The 16,366-nt window shown below is 37.2% G+C and overlaps 1 protein-coding gene across 1 annotated transcript; it reads left to right on the forward strand.

The window, feature by feature from the left end:
* The first annotated feature begins 14,531 nt into the window (after positions 1–14,531).
* Positions 14,532–15,971, forward strand: LOC132041571 (uncharacterized). Its single transcript, XM_059432269.1, has one exon. It carries the CDS (start codon positions 14,532–14,534, stop codon positions 15,969–15,971), a length of 1,440 nt encoding a protein of 479 aa, XP_059288252.1.
* Positions 15,972–16,366: the final 395 nt, after the last annotated feature.

The raw sequence follows: 16,366 nt of genomic DNA on the forward strand, positions 1-16,366 counted from the left end.
TCTCTAAAACAGGTAGAAAGAAAAAGATTTTCCACGTTTAAAAGTACAACCTATATAAATCATCTAATACTGTTACCTCTATATATTCATACTCTATTACCTTTGTGTGTTGTTGCAGATATATAGTTGAGAAAGAATAAAGAATTGTAGCTTTTCAATCCAGTTATTTTCAATTAGCGGAAACGTTGGTAAAAATCCAAAATAACCTTTAAATTTAAAAACACTAACATAATCAATATTCATCATTTTTTAAAACTTCAAAACTTATTTTACTATTTATAATTTTCTATTTAAAAGTTTTATTACTACTTGTGCGATGTTTTAAAATTTTTACTCATTAATATTCGTGTGATGTTTTAAAATTTGGTACTCAAGAATATTTGATACGCATACAATGGGCGTATCAAGAAATTAGAACGTAAAGAAAGAGGAAGAAAAAAATGTCAAGAACTAATTATAGCAAAATAGAGTCAATTTGGATTAATATAAAATAGCAAGTAAAAAGATTTTAGAAGAAGACAAAAAATGAACTCTCGCAGCAAGCCAACAAAAGATCAAGACAGCAATCAAGCAAAAATAAGTGTTGCAGACCAGGTTCGAACTCCCGTCAATTTTGTGGCATGTTATGTCATTTGCCAGTGGCACTATTGCCTCATTTGTTACTCCAGGTGGCAAGATCTTTATATACTCTATTTCTTATACATATACACCTATATATACAAAGTTTCATCCGAGGGGTCCGGGTGCCATGGCATCCCCACCCTTCCACATAGATCCGCCCCTGCGTCTACTCTTACTCAGAGTACAACCTTAATGATAGCATTGATATGTATATGACCTACACTCAAGCTCATTATTTATTTGTATTAAGCTCAATTAATAGAATATGGAGTAAAATAATTTGATTCCCATTCTTTTTGCTTTTCCTCGTTGGCTCCACTTTGGTCGTAGAGTAAAAACGTGGGCCAAAGAATAAAATAGTTTCTGTGTGCCAAAACTGAACTTAGATACGTTTCAAATCATAATTTTTATTCCAATACAGCTACTATTTGCTAGCATATTTGCCTAAAAGCAGAGGCAATGCAACGGAAGCATCTTACTATACCATTTTTTGACAATACAAGAGAGAAGTTGTACCATGTATTACAACTTACACGTCAAAAACAACAGCTCTGTCGGTGCTTTGAATAAAGCCACCCTTTATCCTCAAGCAAAAAGAAGGATAGATGAACAATCCATTCAGGCTCAAGGTCAAAGATACACTAGTAGAAAACTTAAAATGGAAAAGGAAAAACTAAAAACAGCTCAACATTATATTGTCCTAATAAGCTGCCTCTTTTTTCTTTTTCTTTTTTCTCCTTTACTATTTTTCTTTTATTTAGTCGTCCAGCAAGTAGGACTTCACCATATTTCTGCTCTAGCATATGGCTCTAGAGCAAGAAGAAACTAAGTGAAAGGAGATAAAACAGAGGTGAACACACTCGAAATGAAGATATATGTTTTGCAATAGCCAATGAAGATATAACCTTCAGCATGTAAAGTGTGAACCTGGACAAAATCTACATGACATAAACACATTATCATGTGCCGAACAGAATTCTTCTTTTCTTGTGCATTTAAAATTGCATCATCGCAAATGCTTTGTTACTTAAAATTCAAGAGTTATATAATTGATTCCTAGAGTATAAAAGATCAAAACTAATCCTTTTCAACTAAATTCTAAGTTCACCTTGGAAGTTGAGCTCAATGTTTTCCATATTTGTACTGAACTTACACGATGAAAACACTTGCCATTTTGGAGTTGTCACTTTGTGCGCCCTTCCCTCCCTGTCCTGGAAAAAAGAAAAAGATGCTCTTTAAATGTGAAAAGATGAAACAGCATGTAAAGAGTGAACTTGGACAAAATCTACATGACATTAACACATTATCATGTACCGGAAGCCAGAATAAAATCCTACCATCTCTTTATCCTGAACCTGATTCCAAGTTGAAATTTGTTCCACCAAATAGTCGGCTTAAGCAAATCTTTGACTTTCCTTGGCATCACTATTTTTCATTACATGCAAATTGCTCAAGTAATTAATATGCCTTTACGTACTAAGTAGTTGAGATCTTCCATAAAGGAGGTTGGACGGTTTGATTTTTGGCTCTTCATAGTTTAATCTAGACATGTTCTTTTCTCATTTTTTGACTTTTCTTTGTGAAATCAGGGGAATCGGATAAGTTTACTTATAAAGCAAGAATTCATATTCTAGTATTACCTATTGTCTTTCCCAAATTTAGAGTTCTCCCCTGTCCCCACCTTGTTTGTCTTTCGAAGTAAATTTTGAAGGGTGATTACAGAGTCCTTAAAACTTTGTTCTCTTTTAATGAAGGATTACTAATACCAAAAAGTACGTTATATTTAAAAGTTGCAAAAAGGTGTATTGTGTTGGATACACTTCTGCTTTTTGCTTGATATATATATAGTGTCCTTCCGAACGTGCTTCTAGCATACTTCACTTCTCATCTCTCATATTCTTTGCTACATTGTACATCATCTCTCTATATAGAATCTTCCTTAGTAGACATGATTAAAGCCAAATCTGTACCGGTTCTCTCATTATTAGCCGCTCTATTGTTGTCCCAATACTACAAAACTTCAGCTTCTAATGACATTTCGCCGTCCACTTCCAAACCTTCACGCCAAAGCCTGCCACTGGGGAAAGAGGGGCAAATATGTTGCCCTAAATCGCTAGATTCTAACGTCCAGATTAAAAGGAGAGCACGAATCGTTCCCGTTACTCCAAATACAGGTGCTCGCCCAACTCCAAGGAGATCATCGGCTATTGCAAACAATATATCTTCATTTCAACTGTGTTTACCTCTGTTTTATCTCCTTTCACTTAGTTTCTTCTTGCTCTAAGCAGCCATGCTAGAGTAGAAATATGGTGAAGGCCAACTTGCCGCACAGCCAAATAAATGGAATAAACAAAAAGAGAAGGCGAAAAAATGGAAGTTGGTTCTATCTTATTAGGACGATACAAATGAGTTATTTTTGTCTGTTTAAATTTTCTACAGCGTCTTTGGTAGCTTGAATGGTTGTTCATTTGTCCTTCTTTTGCTTTAGGATAAAGTGTGGCTTAATTTTCAAGGCATCGAAGGAGCTGTTGCTTTTTTACTGTTAAGTTGTAATACAAGTTACAAGTCAATTTACAGCTGTGAGAGTTATCTATTGCTATTTTAGTCAATTCTTTATTGGTAATGCAAAGCCAAAGTTTCTTTGTAGGTTCTTTTTTCTTACTTTTCTTTCTCCTATATGAAGTGCAAATGTCCCACATAAGTGGAGGAAAGTCTTTCCTTCCTCCTTATATTGAATTGTATGTTGTTGGGTTAGTAAATGGGCTAGAACAAGAGATGGGCCTCGCATTCATGAGAATTGGGCTCCGTAGGCAAAAGTGATGAATTCCACACCCTCCACCCCTCGCGGTATACGTGAGGCCCAAATTAAATTAAATTCTGCCTTATCCAGATTCATTCCATAAACTTTATTTTGCAGATTTGTAACCTCTGAATTAAGTGACCCATTATTCAAGAATTAATTCCAATAATTATTTTCCTCCATTATTCTGATTTATTGGCATAATTATTTTCTGAACGTTAACTAACGTTTCTGATTCTTGACTCTATATTCATCTACCTATAAACCAAGGTTCAGAGATTTCTTGGAAATACAACGGAAAATACATCTTCTCTTCTACTTAAAAATTAATCTTTTCTTCTGATTTCTAGGAATCAGTTTATGCAAACTCCCTTCCAGCCAGTAGTGCAAGTTTTTGGAAGTTGTTGTGGAACCTTGGGGAGCGTATCGGGCTAAACGATTTGCACCGTGGTCGGTCTGCTTCAAGGCAGTGGCTTGCCACGACACAACAGTGATTTGATAAGTTGTTTTCCTCTTTTACTTGTTATTGATCTATATTGTTCCCAATTTTACTAACAATTTGAAAGCGATTTTCTACAATATTGATCAGATGACTATTTCTTCGAATAAAACTCTTCCAGATTTTTCAAAGCTTGAACCTTTGAATGGAAATAATTTAAAATGCTGGTCTCAAACCTTTTGATTTTCTTTGAACAATTAGAAGTTGACTATGTTTTGTTTGATGAACTGCCTGTTTATGTTCCAAACGTTGTTACTGATGTTTCAAACACCATTGGTAGTTCTGCTACTGTTGTTACTGATGATGCTGTTGAAACGAAATTTGAAATAGATAGCATAACTGTTAGAGGACATATGCTGAACCATATGACTAACCCTCTATTTGATTTATTTGTTACTAACAAATTTGCTAAGGAAATATGGGATAGTTTGGAAAAGAAATATGGTGCTGATGATGTAGGGAAGAAAAATTATGTTGTTGGCCAGTGAATTAAGTTCTAGATGGTCGATAATAAGCCAATAATGGAACAGGTTCATGGGTATCAGAACTTGACTGCGACTGTTTTGACTGAGGGCATGAAGATGTGTGAGATATTTCGGGCAAATGTTCTGCTTGAGAAATTCCCACCTTCCTGGAGTGATTACAGAAACCAACTGAAGCATAAGAAGAAGGACTTGACTCTTCAGGAACTAATTAGTCACATGAGAACTTAGGAGGCCAATCTTCTCAAAGATAAGATGGAAGCTTTTTCCCTTAATTCTCCTAAAGCTAACCTTGTGGAAACTTCTGGTACTATTATGAAAGACAGGTTCAAAGGCAAACAGAAGAAAGTCCCGAAAAAGGGAAAATGGGAAGAAGAAGAATCACTTCAACAAGCCGAGAGCCAAATTCAGAAGTTCAAGGGACCTTGTCTCGTCTGTGGGAAACTTGGTCACAGGGCTGCTCAGTGCAATCAAAGACAAGGGCAAAACTCTAAGCAGGGAGGACAAGGTGCAATCTTGCTAAGGGGAATGAAGTTATTGTTGCTGTGTTCGTGAGGCGAATCTGGTGGCTAACAAGACTGATTGGGTGCTGGACACGGGCGCTTCAAGGCATCTTTGGGCTAATAAGGAGCCGTTCCATAACTTTGAGGAGTCTACTGATGGCGAGTGTGTCTATATGGGTAACTCCACTACTGCTGGAGTTATGGGTAAAGGAAAAATCCTGCTTAAGTTAACTTCTGGAAAAACTGTAGCCTTGAACAATGTTCTATATGTACCCTTCCTTCGTAGAAACTTAATTTTTAGAGCACTTCTCAACAAAGCAGGACTTAAACTTGTTTTTGAAGCTGACAAAATAATTATTTCTCTTGGAGGAGACTTTGTTGGGAACGGGTATCTTAGTGGAGGTTTATATGTACTGAACATTGTTCAAGAGATTATCAATAATGAAAATGTTTCCAGTTCTGCTTGTATTGCTAAGTCAGTTGATTTATGGCATGGTAGACTAGGTCATGATTATTGCTTCTAGTAAAAAAAGAGAAATGCGGTAAAAGTTGATGAATTTTCTAACTGTCCTGTGTGTAGAAGCAAAAGATGCTAAGAAACCTTTTAAATCCGTTACTAGTAGAAGACATTGGTTGAACTAATATATTCAAACTTAGCTGATTTCAAGAACACTGTTAGTAAAGGTGGGAAGAAGTATTACATTACTTTTGTTGATGACTTTTCTAGATACACTAAGGTATATCTTCTTAAGTCTAAAGATGAAGCAGAAAGCATGTTTTTGAAATTTAAAGCAGAAACAGAAACCAATTAGACAGAAAAATCAAGAGACTTAGATCTCATAGGGGCGGTGAATATGGTACCAATACACTAGAAGCTTTTTGTGAGAAAAATGGTATTATACATGAAGTTAGTGCTCACTATATTCCTCAAAAAAATGGTGTCATTGAACGCAAAAATCAAACCTTAAGGAAATGATAAACTCTATGCTTTTAAGTTCGGGTCTAGCTGACAACATGTGGAGAGAGGCTTTTTTGTCGGCATGTTATATTTTTAATAGAGTCCCTCATAAGAAGTTAGATAAGACACTATATGAGTTGTGGAACGAGTCTTCCCTTAACTTGAAATTCCTAAAAATGTGGGGGTGTTTGACTAAGGTTGGTTTACCTGATTTCAAACACGTCAATGTAGGATCTAATACTTTTGACACTATTTTTTTTATTGATTATTCTCAAAATAGTGCTGCTTATAGATTTATGTCTTGGAATGATTATTCTGTTTGTGAATCTAGAGATGCGGAATTTTGTGAGCATGTTTTTCCTTTTGAAAAATAATATGGCTAGTGATGTGCAAAATATTGCTTCTACATCAATGTCTGTTAATTCTCATGTTGTTCTTTCTTCTAATGTTGTTGATAATGAGCATGAAATTGAACTTAGAAGAAGTAAAAGACGTATAATTGAGACTAGTTTTGGTCCTGATTTTATTACTGCTTTCTTGACTGAGAATTGTGATATTGATGTTTTAAATGATGAATTAGCGTCTATCTACTTAATGGAAGAAGACCCTAAGACTTATGATAAAGCAATGAGGTCAATAGATGCCATGTTTTGGAAAGAGGCCATTAAAAGTGAATTAAACCCTATAGTTTCTAATTACACTTGAGAATTGCATGATTTGCCTGAAGGTTCTAGACCTATAAGTAGCAAGTGGATATTTAAAAAAATAATTGAGCCCAGATGGTACTATTGATAAATATAAGGCTAGACTTGTAATTAGGGGCTTTAACCAAAAGCAAGGTGTTGATTACTTTGATACTTATTCTCCTGTGACTAAAATAGCGAACATTAGAACTTTTATTGCCTTAGCCGCTATTCATAATTTAGTGGTACACCAAGTGGATGTTAAAATGACTTTTCTAAATGGTGATTTAGAGGAAGAGATCTATATGACTCAACCTGAAGGTTTTGTGGTCCTAGGACAGAAAGATAAAGTATGCAAATTGAGAAAGCCCTTGTATGGCCTAAAGCAGGCACCTAAGCAGTGATTTTGTTGTTAATGCTTCTGATGCCTGTATTTATTCTAAAATGATAGGATCAGATTGTGTGATTATACATTTATATGTGGATGACATGTTAATCTTTGGTCATAATGAGACTAAATTTTTTTTATGTTCTAAGTTTGAAATGAAAGACCTTGGAGAAGCAGATGTGATTTTAGGAATTAAAATCAAAAGAACTGTCAATGGTTTTTCTTTGTGTCGGTCTCATTAAATTGAAAAGATGTTGAAGAAGTTTGATTTTTTTGATGTTGCTCCAATAAGAAATCCTTATAATCCTAACATACACTTGAAAAAGAATAAGAATCTAGTGTTTCTCAAACTGAATATGCTAAAATAATTGGGAGTATAATGTTTCTCATGAACTACACTCGACCTGATATAGCTTATGCTGTTAGTAGATTGAGTAAATATACTCATTGTAACATCCCGTATCTTAAAATAAAGGTTTGACTCGTATCGTTAGAGTTTTAGAGGAAATTTGAAGGTTTGAACGTTTTACGAAAATGGCTGAAGGGCCTACTTTGGGCAACCATAACACCTTGATTCGTTGGGAATTTGGAAAAGGTTACTAAATGAAAGTTGTAGTACATAGAAATACCTCTCTAGGCATATAAGGATCAGGCAAATCGGAGTTTGGATCAAGGAGTTATGATGATCTCAAAATGGCTAATAGAGGGGTGCTCAGATTCGATAGAATTGGCTAAATTCCAATTTTGTCCCACCTTTCCTCCGAAATACCTATTTTTCGCTTCCAATATTTTTGCAACTTTAAAAAATAATTATTTGCATTTTTTACTATAATTATTAACTATAATTAATACCGGCATTTCATTATCCTGCCATCCTCTTTTACTACTGTTACTATTATTATTATTATTATTATTATTATTATTATTATTATTATTATTATTATTATTATTATTTTGTTATTATTATTATTTACTACCAGTATTATTATTATTCGCATTTTTTATCATTCAGCACTTTTGCCATCTTATGCACACGCATCGCAATTATCTTCGCATAATTAAATAATAGCGTTTATTTACTATTGATTTTCAATATATTATCGCACGGCTGTTGCGACGCCACTTTATTTTATCCGAGTACTAATAAATACATACTTTATATGAGATAATATTTTAATACATGTCAGCATATAATTAGTCAAAATGGGTCTTTTACTTAAAATTTAGAAGCCTACATTTTAATTCATCATCCCAACCATTTTAATTCACCCCAACCCAATTTTCGCATCAGCCCACGTTTTGATACCTAGCCCATATTTTAAAGCAACAACTTAATACCCCCATATTTTCAACCAACTCAGCCCAAATAATTGCCCAAACGGACCAGCCCATACCCGTTTAAGCATGACCCGGCCCATCCATTTCAAAATAAGGGAAACCCTAAAAGAGTTTCCCTTTCATCTCCTTCACGCCGCACACCCCCATCCCTTCTCTCTCTCTTCCCCTCTCTCTTTCCCGCTTCTCTCTCCTCCTTCGTCTCCCTCCTCACGCTCCTCTCCACTCACCGCTGTCCCCCACGCCTCTGCCACCTCCACTTCTCTTTGTCCCCCGCTCCTCTCTCTCTCCCGCTCCTCCTTCTCTCTTTCTTCAACACAAAGCAAAACCCTATAAAGAGGGGCTGGAATTCCTTGAAAAAAAAAAAAAAGGACGGAGATCAGGAAAACCCCCCTGGAAAATATAAGTTTAACCGCCCTTGAATCCCTAAAATACAAGTCTTTCAGCCACGAAATCCCAAATAAAATGAGTTCTTCAGTCGCAAATCTCCTCACAAAATATGCATTTTAGCTGCCTAGAATACCCTGTCTGTTAATCTTGTAGCAGTCGCGAGCATTTTTTTTTTAGCATCGAGTCAAAAATACTAAATCAATTTTTAATTTTTGTTTGCTTTGGTACTGCTTCGAATTCGAGCTACGCAAACTCGGAGGTTTGAAGTGTTCGAGTTAGATCGGAAACCCCCGCACCCCATTTCGCTGCACCCGAAGAAGGTAACTCTCTTTTTTTTTTATTTCTGTTTCGTGATCGATGTGTTGGCTTTAAAGCAGACGGATTAATTAGAATAGTTTAGCTAAATGGATAAACCTGTTTATACGTTGATATTAATCCAGATTTAATCAGTTTGTGTGATGGTTTAGTTGTTGAGTTAATTCGGTTTGTGCAATTACGTATGTTGGAGTAATGTGTAGTATAAAATAGCATGTTGTTCCTACCCTGGTCTGAGCATACTATCTGTTAGAAATTTGCCTATTCACAGTATGATTATATTATGCTAGTTAGGATAGTTGTTTTGGTCAAAATTGCTAAAATACTTATATAGTACGTTTAATAACTTACTAAATCTCTGTAGGATGTTATAAAGGGCTGTTTGATATTTGGTAGCATAAACTCATTTCAAGTAGATGTAAGCTAGTATGTTATCCAATAGAGATAGTATTTCAAAGTGGTGTTTGGCAGCCTTAATGATACACATATAGTTAGTTCTAATCTGTTAAGTATATTCCAACAACTAATCCTAGCACAATGCTTAATATTCTTAAATTGTGGATGTATAACCTGGCTGTCACAATAGGTTTCTTTGGTTTATTGATATAATGTGAAGTTTAGACATCCTGACACAACTGAAAGAGTAAGGTGCTTCAGAGTCTTAAGGTGATTGTGTATATTCTTCGCTTTACTTAAATGAATTTTAGTCCATCCTGGGAACTTAAGGGTTGACATGCCTATTGTATTACCTGCCTGCTGTTGTGTGCTCATAAGTAGGATTATATAATTCATTAGTTTGTTCACAATCTGTAAACCTTTATTGTTGCTGCTGTTGTGCAAATTCTTTGCCTTAGCACATTTTGTGTTTTGGTTAATATATATGTCCTCCTTTTACTCCACTGCATATATGTTTTAGATGTCTTCCTATCTGTTTTGTGTCCTCCATGCAATGTCTTAACTTCACTAGCCTATTGAGCCATCATGGTACCTGAAATGCTATGCCTACTTCATTACTATTGTCTGTTGCATTGCGTGCACTTTCATGCAGCCTAAAGCCAATCTACCCTACCTTACCCATCAGTACCTGAGAATCTATGATTGACTCATTTAACCCTTAGAAAAAACTGGAAGTAGTTCACAATAGATCTGCATCCTACTTACTGTCAATATCTTTGGTTCCTCTTGTGTTGTTTGTATTCTTTTGAAACCATAATCAAGCTGATATAGATTGTCCAGACAAATCTTCTTGTAGGATTAGATGTTGTCATGCCTAAATATCGCCGAGATGATTCCTCCGAATGCATTCGAGTGTTTGCGATCTTAACAATACATGTTGCCTGATTAGAAATTGGGAGCTGATATTTGGCCCTTTTAGGATAATTCCCCTCCTCTCTTGTTGTTCAGCCTTATTTGAAAGTTTGCAATTCCTGTCTGTTCCCAGTTTTGTTGCTATCTGGGCAGTTTCAATCAATTTTTCTAGCTATGCACGTAACTGAGCTTTGTGCTTTCTTTGGTATGTTTGTTTTTGGTTTTGGATATATGAGATACCCATGAGTTTCCCTTCCTCTTTCTGAGTAACAGAGGGAAATAGATCTCAGGCTTGTTTTCTGTAAGAAATGGGAATCTTCAGTTTTACTTGTTGTTCTGTTTATAGAAAGATTGATGGTTCAGCATGCTTTCTTTAAAAGTTTTCCCTGAGAATTATGATTGACCAACTTTGAGAAAACTAGCTTCTTCTTTATAACATGGTCTGAGTGTATTAAGTTCCATGTCAATATCTGGGCGAAGCTGAAATCTGTCTCATCCCATACTAGACACAGATGTCGTTTGTTGCTATTGTTTCTTCTTGATAAACTAGTTTAGTTTCAATATGGTTTGCTGCTTAGGCTTGAGTGTTGCCCTGTTTTCTACACCCTAAGTATATAATGGTGAATTATGAAATGTACTTCAATATACATTATATACGCAACTTGTTTGGTTTTCTTTCGAATTTGTATTCACGTGTCTAATTTACTCATTGATTAGATACTAATCTTTTTCTTTTCATTTTTTATGCATGAGCGTCGCATACGAGTCCCTCGGACTCGCCTTCTTCCGCATTCGATGTTGGGCTACAAGCCCAACGCAATCTTCTCGAGTCCGCCCCCATCAGCTACACAAAAAATGATTCTGGGCCGAAGCCCATACAGCAGCCCAATCCGCAGCAGTGCATAAAGGTTATGTTGGGCCGAGGCCCAACAGCAGCAAAACAGACCGCAGCAGCTTTAAAATGGGCTTGAGCCCAGGCCTAATTGCAGCAGCTCTTTTAAAATGGGCTAAGCCCATTGAAATTATCCCTTCCTCTATTTTATTCTTTTATGCATTTAATTTGCCTTGTATGACTAACATTTTACTTTGTTCTCATTTTCTTAGCTTAGATAAATTCTAGTAAAATTTAGCGGGTTAGCTTTAGTAAAGGGTAGTTAGTTTAAGAAAGACTAAAATTAATTCCATAAGTTTTACTCTCTTCCTTTCATGTTAAAAATGTCTAATATTTAATTTTAGAATAATTAATTTGCAAAATGGCATGACTTTATATTTTAAGTAAAGGGAATCATATCTTGTCCTTACTATCATATACATTTCAAAATGTCACTAACACACAAATATAAACTCAAGCATATTTTATGGATAACTTTTAAAGTTTTGAGTCAATCACGCATATTTTTAAAGTATAGTTAATAAAAGGGATAAACAAAACTCATTAGCTATTTTGATATTTTGTTTATACTCCTAAATTGCAAAATCAATTAATATCTCATCATTGGAGTTCTTTCAAATATTTATTAAAATACTGCATAAACTCGCATTTTTCTTCCGCTTATATACAAATTATTATATTTTGCAAATCTTGTTTTAGCATTATTATACTTCCCTTTGAAGCAATAGCAACATTTATAAGCTTTATTTTTAAACAGCATTTAAAATCTTTTTTATGCAAGTTACTATATTTTTACGAGCATTATCTTAAATAGCATCATTAATCTCTCATTTAAAATCTAAGCAGCTTTTATAAGTCTTATTTTAGAATAGCATTTAAACTCATCTTTTATGCAAATTATTATTTTTCTGTAAATTTTATTTTGCACGATATCATCACATTTTTCTTTAAAATCTTAGCAATATTTTTAGCCGTGTTCTTAAAATTCAAACACTGCATTCGCATCTTTAGCCTTAATTAATTAACCTAAGTTTGGTCGGATAACCGTAAGTTAACGGATTCTAAAGGATGCCTAACCCCTTCCCTTTAGGATAATATAGAACCCTTACCTAGAATCACACTGATTAAGCAGACTATTAACGGAGGTTTAGTTAGCTTTACCTTAGTTAATAATTAGGTGCCCTAATTCACCTTAAAATCAATTAGGTGGCGACTCCTTAAAATAAGCAATATAGGAATCTCCAATATGTTGTACTCTAATTTAACCCGGTTAAAATGGGGTATAACAGCTTGGCGACTCCGCTGGGGAACTAGGTTCTTAACCATAACAAAACTTAGGTTAATTAATTTATTGGCTGTTTTGGTTGTTTCTTTACGTTTGCCTTTATTGCTGCTTTATTTGTTCCTCTTATATGCTTTTGAGTGATTGTTTTATTATGCAAAACTTTCTATGTAATAATATGTTGCTGCTTTCCCTAAACTGGCATTCCGTTCATATTTCCTCCATTTCTGGAAAACTCACACTATCACACGTACACGCGAGGTGTGCTTAGTGCACCCGCAAATTTCTTCGTAGAATCCAAATTTTAGGAGAGTTGGCGCATGCGCGGGGTGTCCGAATAACGGTGACCGCGTAGCCTCCTCACTCGAGTAGTCCACTCGGGAACCTTGCGTCTAGAAAGCCAAATCTTAGAAAACTTAAGGTAGAGCTAAACCAAAACCCTCTTTAAGAGCATGCACGAACCTAGGAGGCTTAATACCCAAGGTGTATTAAGTCCATTAGTCAACCTCGTCCAAATGTCCGAGTGGGTCTATGACCCCAAGCGACGATTATCACGTTATGTGCATTGGTTTGAAGGATAAACATGTGTGTTATGTGGACCATGTGCTATTTAGGTAGAACTAATCACTTGTAAACGCGAGTAGCCACGAGTCGTATTCCCCACAATACGAGCACCTAATTTGCATTTAATTACGAGCAAAGCATGCAAGAATTAGATACATTTCTAGCTAGATATGGGATTTCTATCAAGGAGATATTTGCATCAAAGAAGGCATCAAGACGGGAGAGGTTCTAGCTATGTCGTACCAAAGCTAATCGCCGAAAGATTGATCAAGCAATTCAAGCAACCAAGAGGCTCAAGAATGAGTGGTTCCGAAGGGCCCTCTTCATTTTAATTAGTTATTAAAGTCAAGTAATATTAATCGTAATAATTTCTTTTGTATTTCAATTAAAAATTGAACAATGTATATTTTGGGGCTTTCAATTAATAGCACATTGGGATGATATATAATTACATGTTTTATCCTTCAAACCTTCGCTAGGCCTACCTCTGGCACAAAGAGGTCCCGTGCATAATAGGTCGCGTTATGTTTGCTATATCTCCCTTTTACTATTTGATTTGTTGCCGTGCAATATGTGTTTGTGTGCTATACGTGTTTTGTTTGCAATGCAATATGCGTTTCTTTAAACATTGTTTGCTCAATGTTCGCATTATTTTCAGCAGCAGTCATTCGCACTATACTAACGCAGCTTTCTTCATTTTTAAGGTTTTTCTTTTATTTTTATTTCCCCAAAGGTTGATTCGTGTTGACGGCAAGCTGGCAGACCATCAGTATTTTACAAGATCAAAGAAACGAGCATTCGGCGATATGAATGATTCAGGGGCATCCGAACAGAATGGCTTGGGACTTGTCGCCCTTCCGAGAGACGAACCTGAAGCTTCGGGAGGAGGGAACGACGAACTCATTGCCCAACTAATGCAGCAAATAGCCGATATGCAAACTGAGATCGAGCGACTGCGAAACCTTACCAATCTGTCCATCACCCTCAATACCCCTCACCATGAACAAAGAACAAATGCAACGCTCCCCCCATCCTTTTCACCTGTTGACTCGCCCGTTCCTCAGCCCGCTCCTACAAACCCTCCGCTTTGCACATGCCATCCAAATACTACCGATTCACAACAAACCAGCCAGCAACAAACCATCTCACAACAATCAAACCCACAACCAACCATTCCACCACCAATCCGCCCACAACAAACCATCCCGCCACAAACCACCCCGCAACAAACCAACATACAACAAACCATCCCGCAACCAAGTGACCCGCAACAAGCCAACCACCAACCAATTAACTTCCAACAAACCAATCCGCCACCCTTCACCACTCCCTACATTCCTCAACCCACAGTTACTCAAAACTACCCAGCAACTCAACACATACCATTGGCACACACCGCTAGCCATAATACGCAAAGATGTGCCACCAAGATATGTAGCAAGAGGCTCAACCATTCACTACCAAATTGCATAAGTCGGGGCAAAAGATCGGAGCTTGACCCTTATGAGGAGATGGAAAGGGAAGCTAGGGCAAGAGCGGATGAGAATGTGGCGAAAGAAATCCGTAGTCTGAAGGAAGCATTCCGAAGCATCCAAACCCACAAGGGATGCGAAGGACTTGAGTACGAGGATTTATGTATCCATCCTGACATCGAGTTACCCGCTGGATATAAGGTGCCGAAATTTGATATGTTCGACGGAAAAGGAAATCCTCGGGCCCACTTGAGATCGTATTGTGATAAGCTTGTTGGAGTGGGGAAAGATCAAGCTATCAGGATGAAGTTCGTTCATAAGGAGTCCGACAGAGAAGCGCTTGATTGGTACACATGCCAAGATCCGCAGAAATGGCGTAGTTGGGGAGAAATGGCGCAAGAATTCATGGATAGGTTCAGGTTTAACACTGAAACTGTCCCAGACAGATTCTATTTGATGAAGTTGGAAAGGAGGTCCACAGAAACTTTCAGAGAATATGCTATGCGATGGAGAGCAGAAGCCGCAAAGGTCCAGCCCCCGATGGCTGAAAGTGAGATGACGACGCTTTTCATACAGTCTTTAAAAGATGCAACATATTATGAAAGGCTGATAAGCGTCATCGGGCAAAAGTTTTCTGAAGTTATCAGGATGGGAGATTTTATAGAAGAAGGTATCAAGACAGGGAGAATCACGAATTTGGCGACTTTGCAAGCAACAAGTAAGGCAATTCAATCAGATGCAATTAAGAAGAAGAAAGACGGAGTGTCCGCGGTCATGACCATCCAGGAACGTAGACCAAACCAGATGTTAACCTACCAATACCCTTCCTCCCAGCCCGCATATTACAGCCAATACACTCAAACCCCTCAGCCCTACTACCAGCCTTCACCCGCTCCTTACCCTGTTTACCACACCCAGCCAACATATTGTCCATCTCGAGCACCCGCCTATCAAAACCCATCACGATACCAACCAACCTACTCATCTCAACCCCAATACCAACCGCAAAACCGTCCACAAAATGCACCCAGACCTCGCCCAAACTTCGAAAGAAAACCCGCCAAAACTTATACACCATTAGCCGAACCTTTAGCCCAATTGTACGAAAGATTGAGAACCGCCGGGATACTCCAACCAATTCAAGGGAGAGTTCCTAATCCCCTTCCTGGATGGTATGACGGGACTAAGCACTGTGCGTATCACTCAGGAGTTGCCGGACACGATACTGAAAATTGCCTTACTCTTAAGGATAAAGTCGAGGCGCTGATCAAAGAAGGAGTCATCCAGCTCAAAGGGGCTCCCCCAAATATAAATGACAATCCTCTGCCCAATCATGGTGATGCAAATGTGAACATGATCGCCATTGATGAAGAATGTAACTTGGAAGGGACTATTGTATCGGTTAAAAGAGAGGAAAAGGTTGAATCATCGGCCCTTTATCGCTCCCGTAATTACCGTTCAAGTGAGGGCACCAATTGAAGTGGAAATACTCACTTCCCGCCTAAGATCACCGCCTTAGTTGCTCAAGCACCCACTTTCAATACCAAAGCAAGCTCCTTGAATTACTCGGCGGATGAAAAGAACAAAGCAAAAAGCAAAAATTGGTGGTAGAAACCGTTGCTGCGGGGATGACAAGATCTGGGCGATGTTATGCCCCCGAAGAAGTAGCACGAGGAGCACCAAGCAAAGAAAATGGCCAAAAGAAGGTTGTGGATCGAGGCCGAGGTTGAAGAGTTTTGGAGGAAAATGCCAACTAAAGAATATTCTCGTTGTGGAACAATTGAAGAAAACGCCCGCCCAAATTTCTTTATTGTCATTGTTGATGAGTTCCGAAACTCATAGGAACGCTTTAGCAAAAGTACCGACCGAAGCTT

Source organism: Lycium ferocissimum, unplaced genomic scaffold (assembly GCF_029784015.1).
Source record: "Lycium ferocissimum isolate CSIRO_LF1 unplaced genomic scaffold, AGI_CSIRO_Lferr_CH_V1 ctg1076, whole genome shotgun sequence".
Taxonomy (NCBI): domain Eukaryota; kingdom Viridiplantae; phylum Streptophyta; class Magnoliopsida; order Solanales; family Solanaceae; genus Lycium; species Lycium ferocissimum.

Coding starts and splice junctions, on each gene's coding strand:
- LOC132041571 (XM_059432269.1), top strand. CDS start 14,532: ATGGAAAGGGAAGCTAGGGCAAGAGCGGATGAGAATGTGGCGAAAGAA.